The following is a 10,968-nucleotide window of genomic DNA, read 5'->3' as shown; positions in this document are numbered from 1 at the left end:
AATCATGAAATTTCGAGAAGGTGCATCTTGCCAACAACAAAACATTGGAGGTTGAAGGGAAAGAAGATGTCTCCATACAAACTCCAGCAAGAGATCAGTGAACATTACAAGATGTCAGATATATTTCAAGTCTCAAGAAGAATCTGATCTCTATTGGTCAGTTGGATAGCACAGGCTATGCAATAGAGTTTGGAAAGAGTTCGTGGAAGATTGTAAAGGTGTCATGGTTGTTGCACGTGACACAAAATATGGAACCTTATACACTATTGCAGAGTGTATAAACATGGTTGTTTTTGTTGAGAGTATTTCCAATTCAAGTTTATGGTACAATAGATTTGGACATATGAGCGTTAAAAGAATGAAGATGTTAACTGCGAAAGGGGTTTTAGAAGGCCTAAAATCTTTTGATATGGGTCTTTGTAAGAACTATGTTATGGGCAAACAAAAATGAGTCAACTTCACAAAGGCTGCCAGAGAACTGAAAAAAACATAGTTCAAAATGGTCCATACAGATGTTGAGGGACCATCTCCAATTTCATCACTTGATGGATCAGAGTTATATGTCACCTTCATCGATGATTTCAGCAGGAAGGAATGAGTTTATTTCCTAAAACACAAGTCAAATGTGTTTGCCACCTTCAAGAGGTGAAAAGTTGAAGTTGAAAATCAGACTGGCTTGAAGATCAAATGTCTGAGGTCTGACAAAGGATACTACGACAAATCAAAGTTTAAAACATTTTGTGCAGCTAAGGGAATTAGATTAATGAGGAAAATTCCCGATAAGGCAAGAAAAAATGGTGTTACAGAAAGGATGAACAGAACATTGAATGAGCGAGCAAGAAGCATGAGGATTCATTTTGGACTACCAAAGGCATTCTGGGTTGACGCTGTAAACAAAGCATCCTATTTGATCAATAGAGGGTCGTTAGTACCCTTGGAGTTCAAATTGTTAGAAGAAGTATGGACAGAAAAAGAACTCAAGTACTCTCACTTAAGAACTTTGGTTGTATTGTGTATGTTCACGTTGATCCAGAAAAAAGAGATAAGCTTGATGTTAAGGCTATGAAGTGCTACTTCATAGGCAATGGCTCTGGCATGTTCGAGTACAGGTTTTGGGATGATAAGAATAGGAAAATCCTAAGACATTGTGACGTGACCTTTGATGAAAATTTCATGTACAAGGACAAAGAGAAGATAAATTTCGAGACTACGAAGCAAGTGGGAGTTGAGCTTGAGTTGCATGAAGACTCACCTAGTGATGTTACAACAGAAACTCAAGAATCTATTGAGACTGTTGCTGAAGAACCAAACATGGAGCAAGTTACATCGAGCAGGTGTTGAGGTGATCATCCAAAACTATCAGAGCACCATATAGCTATTCACTTTCATTACATTATATGTTAATGACTAACGAAGGAGAACCAGAGTAGGAGCAAGTCATGGATGATGAGATGAGCTCACTTGAAAAGAATAATACGTGGGTGTTGACTGAGTTACCTACGGGAAAGAGAGTTATGTTTAACAAATGGGTGTTCAGAACCAAGGCTGAACCAGATGGCAAAAGGAGGTTCAAGACTTGGTTAGTAGTTAAAGGATATTCACAAAGAAAAGACATTGATTATGCTGAAATCTTTTCTCCTGTTGTGAAATTAACTACTATTCGAATTTTGCTGAGTCTTGTTGCAGTGGAGAATTTGCACCTTGAGCAAATGGATGTAAGAACAACATTTTTTAAATGGAGATGTAGATGAGGAGATCTATATGCAACAACCAGAATGGTTTGCATCTCCAGGCAAGGAACACATGGTATGTAAGCTTAATAAGAGCTTGTATGGACTGAAACAAGCATTGAGACAATAATACTAGAAGTTTGACTTCTTCATGTGCAAGAGTGGTTCCCACAAGCGTGAAAAGGATCAGTGTTGTTATCTCAAGAAATACACTAATTCTTATGTGTTTTTACTCCTGTAAGTGGGTGATATACTGATTGTTGGATCAAGTATGAGGGAGATAAATCACTTGAAGTCAAGCATGTCTTCACTATTTGAGATAAAAGATTCAGGTACAGTGAAGAATATTCTTGGGATGAGGATTTCTCGAGATAGATCTGCTGGCATTAAATCTATCCCAAGAGCAATACATTGAGAAGGTATTGTCCAAATCTAGGATGAATGATGTTAAACTCAGGACTAACCCTTTGGCAAATCATATTAAATGGTCAAAAGGGCAATCTCCCAAGACAATTGAGAAACGTGAGCACATGGCATCAGTTTCGTACACTTCTACAGTTGGGAGTTTGATGTATGTTATGGCTGCACTAGACCTGATATAACACATGTAGTGGAAGTTGTTAGCAAGTACATGACAAACTCAGGGAAAAAACATTGAGAAGTTGTAAAGTGACTTTTGAGATATCTAAGAGATATATCCAGTACTTCACTTTGTTATGGTAATGGCAAACTAGTTCTGCAAGGTTTTTTTTTTTTTTATGCTGATCTGAGTGGAGATGTAGACTTTAACAAGGGCACATATGGATATATCTACATATAGATGGAACAGTAGTGAGTTGGATGTCCAAGCTTCACAATTGTGTTGCTCTTTCATCTACTAAGGCTATAAGATGATATGGATGACAGACTATCTAGAAGAATTAGGCAAGAAGTAGCACAAGAAGGCTCTTTATACAGATAGTTAGAGTGTCGTACAATTGGTGAAGAACCCAGTCTATCATTCAAAGACAAAACACATCTGAAGGCAATATCATTTCATTCGCAAGTTAGTGGAAGAAGATGATATGCTTTTGGAGAAGATAAAGGGTGCAAAGATTCCAACAAACACGTTGACAAAATGTGTTGAGGTTGGAAAATTGAGATGGTGAAAAAGCCTTAATTGGTATGGTGCAGTGAAGATGCTGATGATCGTTTGAGAATGAAATTCTTAGTTGACTAGATTGACGAGGAAGGGGTGATATTATACGACGTCGTTAGGCTAAGAGACCATCGTTAGTAGTATTGGGCTCATTGAAGAGCCCAACACGTAAGACGCTATGGGCTTTTGTTAAACTCAGCCCAATATTCAAAGTTGTTAAAAAGGTACCTTTAAAACCTAATTTCATTAAAAAGTTGAAATTTCAAATTAAATAAATTAGGGTTGTAATTATAAGTAATTATTGTAAGATTCAATAAATCATAAAGTTAATTTTTATTATTTTCAACCTAGGTACTCTATCATAAATTCATTAAATTGCGAAATTACTCTGAAAACTAAAATTTACTTTTTATCTTATCATTTTCTATTTATAAATATGAAATTAAAATAATTTTATTAAATAACTTAGGTCAAATATGACTTTATTTATAAATATTAAAATTAAAATTGAAAATAAATATAACAAAAATATTAATTTTCTATTGTAACTAATAAAATATATAAATTGATTAATAAAATTATATAGTACACGTGTAATGCATGCTATTTGGAAAATGCATGTTGAAATATATTACCAAAATAATGGGTGGACTTTTATCTTTTTCTCACAACTCTTTTAATATTTTTTAATTATATAATTTTATAATATATTTGTTTATTTAATATAATTGACTCCAATATTTTGTTTTTTTTTTTTTTTTATAATTATTAAGATTTATTACCAAAAAAAAAAAAAAAACTCAAATACCTTAATTAAAATTTAATTAGTTAATTTTATTTTAATAAGTATCTAAAATTAAATCCGATAATAAAATGGTTGAAAATATTTTATTTATATGAAATTCGGATAAGTATATTTGATTTTCATACTTTTTTTCTCTGAGAGGCATTATTTTTTTAATTAATTTAATTATTTTATTAACAATTATGTATTCTCATGACAATTGGATAGCATTAGGGGTGGTGACTCTTAGACGAACACGATTTTCCACAATGGTATGATATTGTCCACTTTGAGCATAAGCTCTCATGGCTTTGCTTTGAGCTTCCCCAAAAGGTCTCAAAGCAAAGACATGAGAGCTTATTCCCAAAGTGGACAATATCATACCATTGTGGAGAGTCGTGTTCGTCTAACATGGTATCAGAGTCATGCTCTAAACTTAGTCGTGCCAATAGATTAGTAAATCCTCAAATATCGAACAAAGAACTCCAAACGAAAAGGAGTTAAGCCTCCTCGAAGGTAGTAAAAAATGACTAAGACTCCAAAGGAGTCGAGCCTCGATTAAGGGGAGGCGCACTTTGTTCGAGAGGAGGTGTTGGATGATGAAAGTCCCACATGGCTAATTTAGGGAATGATCATGGGTTTATAAGTGAGGAATACTAACTTCATTAGTACGAGACCTTTTTGGGAAGCCCAAAGCAAAGCCATGAAAGCTTATGCTCAAAGTGGACAATATCATACCATTGTGGAGAGTCATGTTGGGACCGATGTGGGACTTTCATCATTCAACAGTGACATGACTTGAAAACCTGATTATTCAATCCAGATCATTCCCTAAATTAACCGATGTGGGACTTTCATCATCCAACAGTGACATGACTTGAAAACCTGATTATTCAATCCAATTTATATATCTTTTTCGGTTTAGGCTGGGTTGACAATTTTTTTATCAGACCAACCAAAAATAAGGTTATAACCTAACCTAACTCTACTTCATTTGTAAGATAATTACGAAAATTAAGAATACTTAACGTTTGTAACAGATGTTAGTGATGCGTAACATTGAGTTTTATGAGGTTTTAATTATTAATGTAACATTTATTGTGAATAAATCTCGACAGTCCAATCTAACTCAATGTAAAAATAGAAAGTTGAGTCGAGTCATGAAATCTATTCAAGTTGCTCAAGTCACTAACACAACCAATCCAAAAAGTTTAAAAATCTTTGTATTTATTTACGAAATTAATAAAATCAATTAGACACGGTTTTGAATTAGTGTGTCATATGTGGTCGGTGCGACAAAATGATGACTTTTTGGAATCAAAATAAGGATAATGTGGTAGGTAGTTGTAGAAAAAGACAAAGAAAGCAATGTCCAGATGGTGGCTTTGGACACGTGGGCATGGAGATGAGGCCACGTGGCCCAACGGTTTTGACAGCTTTATTTGGTCAAATGAGCTGACAGAAACCGTTGGTTTTGACGTTCAAACGTAAACATAACCGTCAAATGTGTCGGTGTGGTGGGTGCAACGACCTACCCCTGTCGGCCAATCCCACACCGTATGATTCAATATTCTCGTTTCCTCCCCGCTTTCATCGCCGTCCGATGCTCGCTACACTTTATTTAATAAAAAATTTATAAAGACATAAATGTTTGAATTCTAAAAATAACCTTAAATAAATCATTTTATTTAATGTATCTTTAAATTTTAGATAATTTCTTATTTAGCAAGGACAAGCATCATGTCGTACTTTCCTTAACATATGTCTAGTGTCAAGAATATTAAAATTATTGATAATTATAACGTGTCAAATATATTAATTTTTTATATTGACTACGTATCATTTCAGATATAACTTTGACGTTTTTTGTTGGTCAAATTTATTACTTTCTTAACTCTAAAAAAAAATAATAAGTTTTTAACTTAAATAACTAATATTATTTAATATGAATTGAAATATCTCAATCATGTTTTTGTTTTGAGATATTTGATCAGTCATCTAAAATGTGAAAATCAATTTCAAGTATTTACTATTTATAAATTCTTTTTAAAAATGGAAATAATTATTATAAGGAAAAAATAAAATATTCATTATTTCTTTTGGCACTTACTTCGGATGTTATTTCCATGCAACTTACAACACCCAAAACGACGTCGTTTTAATGTGTTTCATATGTTTAATATATATATATATAGAAGATAACATTAGTTTTTTAGTAGTATCATTTATTATTATTATTATTATTTTATATTTTATTATTTGACAAGCTGGAATTTGGCATGACCCGTTGAAGTCCCACATCGAAGCCTTTGGACACGTCAGCTCACACCTAAGATTCAGAAGCGGGCAAAAAATCGTCGACAAGGAGTTTGTGTCTGACACGTGGAAGGTGATTTTACAAAAAAGATCGAGGCGGGGCCAGCTAGAGAATTATATAGTTGTGCCAATAGCATGTGCCACGTGTAACGACAAAATTGAATGATTGATGTCCCATCCTTACTTTGACTATAAACAATAAATTCTTTTCTCTCTCTTTCAAACTCTTCCACGCGCTTCTAGAAATTGAAGTTGCACGTGCTATACGGAACTGCTTTATTTTTTTTTGTTTGATTTTTTAAAAAATACTTAAAATAGTATTTATTTTTAATTAACCAATAATAATAATAATAATAATAATAATAATAATAATGTTAAGTAAAAATTTTGAGAAAATAAAATTTAATCTTTAAATTTTAATTTATAAACAATTTCATTCATGAAATCCAGCTCACATTCAATTCTTTCATACCATACCACCCAATGCTATTGCTCGATTCTATCGTGCTTGAGATGTTTCATTTTTTAAGGTGGTGTATTGTTCATCGTTTTTGCATGTCATTGTAATCCTATTTTATCTTAGTTCGCTATCGTGGGTTGTTCAATGTCTTCAACTCCAATGCTTTGGATTAATGTAAAGACTCAATGATTTTCGATCCTTAGGCAGTTCAACGATTCAACAACTTTTCCACTCAATTGAAGCTAGTTTAGCTTGATTTAGTATAACCGAGGGCAATTTGGGTTTGATTTGGCCAAGTTTCGTGCAGTCTTGTATGTTCTCTTTGATTCAGTGGTTATTTGCATCTTTATATTATCTCCCTCGGGAGCTTTCTTCAATTTTTAGTCATTTCAAGAATTATTTAAATCATTTATTATTATTAGTTTTATTGGTCTGATAATTATTAGTATAATTGAAGTTTGCAGGACCAAAACTTTTTTATTTATGGAAAATGGTTAAATAAGTAAATATATTTTTTTAAATTATAAAAAGAATATTAATAAAAACTAAAAATTATTTTAATTATATTTGAACCATTTAAATATTATTAATTCACCCCCAAAGCGCGTGCATTACACGGGCAGTTATTTTTCATATTTGGAAATGAACTGTTGTCTGAGGATAAAAATAATATAATTTTATTTTAAAAAGAAGAAAAAAAAAAAAAACAATAAATACCAAATCAGGGTTCTGCCGTTTTCATTTCGCGTTAACAAATCCCAACTGCCACATCACATTTGAACATCCAAGTTGGCTTTCCTTCCGCCGCTGCTTATAAAATCAACTCGTTAAGAGTCTCGAAAATCGCGCTCTCCGATTCCCATTGCATATCTCCTCCCCCAAATCTCTCCTCTTAACAATCTCGCCGCGTCTTCTTCTCTTACTTGGATTCCTCTTTTTCCTCCGCCGCGGACATTCTTGGTGAGTCTTTCTTTTTCCATTTCTCCTTGTTTTTCTTTCGATTTTTTTAGCGTTTTTGAGCTGCTGATTTGATTATTACAACTGCTTGATGGTTATTGCCGTTTATTGTTTGGGGGAAGCGATTTCTGTGGATTTTGCGATATAGGTCTTGGTTACGTTTTTAGGATTTCTGCGTTTGTTCGATTGTGTTCTTCTGATTCTTTCTGGAATTTGAGGAAAACAGGGAAAGAATTTGTTGATTTCGATTAAATTTAGATGTTTCGTGTTTGAACACGGATTTTTTAATTTCTAGGGTCAACAAAAGGCGAAGTCAATATGTTTTTCCCTAATTTATGAACGCCAGTATTGATTTGAATGCTTTGTCGATAATCCGAGCATGTTTTGATGGTTGTTTTTGAATTTGGAGTTTCTTTAGCAAGAAATTTAGTGGAAGAGAGGAGGCAGCTGTTGGTAGTGCTTGTGTTTCATTCGTGGTCAGTAAATGGGCTGCGTTCCGTCTAAAGGAAGAAGGCAGTTCCCTGGCTACGAGGATCCTGTTTTCCTTGCTGCACAAACGACCTGTAAGCTCTCTGTTTCATTCAACTGCTGCATTATCTGCAATGTTTGTTCTTCATAATTGTTCAGAAATTTTACATTTGATAAGATTATCTTCTTAGGATGTTGTGAGTAGGGGCTGAGCAAAGGGACCAATTGGCCATTAGTTCTCTTTAGATTCAAAAAAATGTATAAGAAAGCAAGCAACCTAAGGTTTTACTTCCCTAAATTTAAAGGATTCAAAGGTATAATATAAAATTTTGTTCTCCTTGTTAAAAGGTGAGATCCCACATCGGTTGGGGATGAGAATGAAGCGTTCTTTATAGGCGTGTGAAACCTCTTCCTAATAGACGCATTTTAAAACCGTGAGGGTAACGGCGGTACGTAACGGACCGAATCGAACAATATTTACTAGCGGCGGACTGTTACAAATGGTATTAGAGTCAGACACCGGGTGATGTGCCAGCGAAGGCTGAGCCCCGAAGGGGGGTGGACATGAGGCGGTGTGCTATCAAGGATGTTGGGCCTTGAAGGACGGTGGATTGGGAGTCACACATCGATTGGAGAAGGAATGAGTGCCAACGCGCTGGACCTCGAAGGGGGTGGATTGTGAGATCCCACATCGGTTGGGGAGGAAAACGAAGCATTCTTTATAAGCGTGTGGAAATCTCTTCGTAGCAGACGCGTTTTAAGAGAGCCCAAAGAGGACAATATCTGCTAGCGGTGGGCTTGGACCATTATAAAAAACTTTTTGATCCCCTTTTCATGACGATGGGTTGGAAATTCTCGACCATGATCCTGTATGATCATGGTTCAAGCTCAGTTTACTCAGAATTGGTTGTTCGGATTCAACACCGAAGAAATAAAGTTTTGTCGAAATGTATCATATCCATTAGTACCAAGAGCCAGGACTGAATCAACTTTTTACTATACTTTGAGCTGTTGCATATATTACCATCGACGGTCGAGTGGCTTATCTAAGAGTTATTTCTACGTTGCATGACCTTGATTCGAATATGATACTATTTCGTTCATATTTCTCTCCTTTTCATGCATCTTTCAGTTAGTGTCAGCGAAGTTGAAGCTTTATTTGAGCTTTTCAAAAGCATCGGCAGTTCAGTAGTAGATGAGGGGATAATAAACAAGGTATTCTAACACGATCCCTCATATCTGGATAACCTCGTATGTTTTTCTGCACACGACGATGATATATCGTTAGAGACATTTATCTTCTTCTTACATTATGGCTAATTGTGATATAAGCTGAACTCGAGTTATGAAAATCCAAATTTCTATCTGCAGGAAGAATTTGTATTGGCTCTTTTCAAGAACAGGAAGAAAGAAAACCTCTTCGCGAGCCGGGTAATGTTTACGTTGCAAACTAGTTTATTTAGCTATTCAAACGAGTGATCGTTCGAATAATAATAATAAGAATGAACTGCTGTTGTGCTTGTAGATCTTTGATCTATTCGATGTGAAGCATAAAGGAGTTCTTGATTTCGGCGACTTTGTTCGAGCACTCCATATATTCCATCCAAGCGCGCCTTTGGAAGACAAGATAGTTTGTAAGTACAGAAAATATGGTAAAAAACTTGAATATTCCAGAATTTATCAGTAGTTCTTGCGCCTTAGAACTAAATATGTCGTAAATCTTTCGCAGTTTCATTTAAGCTGTATGATTTAGATAATACGGGCTTCATCGAGCGACAAGAGGTATGGAGATAACTTCACTCCCTTGTTCTTTGACCGTGTCACAGCGAGTTACTCGGATGAATTGATTTAGATTTTCTCCGGGTCTTAAATCTCTGATTCGATTGTTCGTGGTCGATCCTGTTTATATACTTGGATGTTTCATTGTGTAAAGCGATAATGACAGGTTAAGCTAATGTTGTTAGCACTTCTGGGTGAATCTGAAATGAAATTGGCTGATGAAACGATCGAGGCGATACTCGATAAGGTGTGTTGCCACCTCCACTCTTCAAAACTAGACGATATTATTAGACTATCAATCTCGTAACGTGACATGTCGATATAATCCTCCACGGTTTCAAGTACTAACGAATCAGCAGAATCATGAAAAACTTGTTTATACCTTGGCAGACATTTCTGGAAGCTGATACGAACCAAGATGGGAAGATCGACTTGTCGGAGTGGCATTCTTTTGTTTTGAAGAACCCGTCGTTATTAAGGATCATGACACTTCCTTATTTGAGGTAAGGATACGTACGAGTGCACGGTTTCCGGTGTTGAACGAAGGAATTGAGACGGGTTTTGTTGTTGAAAATGCAGGGATATAACGACAGCGTTCCCAAGTTTTGTGTTCTATTCGGAGGTTGATGAGGCTGCTGCTTGAAGAAAGTACATAGAAACAGAAGAATTTTAGACATTTTTTTGGAATGTTGTATCCATAGGCTTTGGGAGAAGTCCTTGTCCGAGCATCAAAAAAAAAATTAGTGTGGGGGCTCGGCTACTTGTAAAGCATCTTTCGTGTCTTCTAATTTTGCAGATATTATTTCATTTTAAAAAATATGCATTTTTTCTTTTTATTTTTTTATTTTTTTATTTTTGCCAAAATTATTAATATTTTTAAACTTCCGAAAATTTTGAAAGTTCTCTAAAAATGTTGAAACAGCTATCGAGTATAATATATATATATATTGCTTCGAACAAGTATAGTTGGAGAAGTTAAGGGAATGAGATAACCAACGAGAAGTGATCTAGTTAGAATGAGTTGATTTGGGATGGGGAGACCAACAAAAGGCGATCTAGAATAAGTTGACAAATAAAAGGTGATATAGGATGAGGTGCCTCGGAACACGCAACCAAAGTGATGCGACCTATAAAAGAGAAAGAGTTGCACATTAGTATGGTGCTTATTGTACATGCACCGTGTTTAAGTTAAACCAGAGAATATTGACCTATGTTTCCTATTTTCCTCTCGAATTTGGAATAAGAAGAGAAACAAGCTATCGATATATGAGATGGCATGCCCCTTGAGGTGAAGAGATCATGTACCGAGTCGAGTGAGAAATTAGGCTCCCAATTC

At 35.0% G+C, this 10,968-nt stretch overlaps 1 protein-coding gene across 1 annotated transcript; it reads left to right on the top strand.

Annotated features, from left to right (window-relative positions):
* Window positions 1-7,186: 7,186 nt before the first annotated feature.
* Window positions 7,187-10,468, top strand: LOC111811879 (calcineurin B-like protein 1). The gene is made up of 9 exons (XM_023698919.2): window positions 7,187-7,388; window positions 7,804-7,948; window positions 8,986-9,068; window positions 9,225-9,284; window positions 9,379-9,487; window positions 9,583-9,635; window positions 9,799-9,879; window positions 10,023-10,135; window positions 10,212-10,468. The coding sequence occupies exons 2-9, from the start codon at window positions 7,870-7,872 to the stop codon at window positions 10,273-10,275; spliced, it is 642 nt and encodes a 213-aa protein (XP_023554687.1). The 5' UTR covers window positions 7,187-7,388; window positions 7,804-7,869; the 3' UTR covers window positions 10,276-10,468.
* Window positions 10,469-10,968: the final 500 nt, after the last annotated feature.

This window comes from Cucurbita pepo, chromosome 15 (genome assembly GCF_057944985.1).
Source record: "Cucurbita pepo subsp. pepo isolate OVF chromosome 15, ASM5794498v1, whole genome shotgun sequence".
NCBI classification, from domain to species: Eukaryota; Viridiplantae; Streptophyta; class Magnoliopsida; order Cucurbitales; family Cucurbitaceae; genus Cucurbita; species Cucurbita pepo.
This window is presented reverse-complemented; position numbering and strand designations above follow the sequence as displayed.

What these genes read in the sequence shown, in the direction of transcription:
- LOC111811879 (XM_023698919.2), top strand. Translation starts at nt 7,870, where the DNA reads ATGGGCTGCGTTCCGTCTAAAGGAAGAAGGCAGTTCCCTGGCTACGAG. An exon ending in TTTGGAAGACAAGATAGTTT is followed by an intron (nt 9,488 to 9,582) that starts GTAAGTACAGAA and finishes AATCTTTCGCAG; the next exon opens with TTTCATTTAAGCTGTATGAT. An exon ending in GCTTCATCGAGCGACAAGAG is followed by an intron (nt 9,636 to 9,798) that starts GTATGGAGATAA and finishes CGATAATGACAG; the next exon opens with GTTAAGCTAATGTTGTTAGC.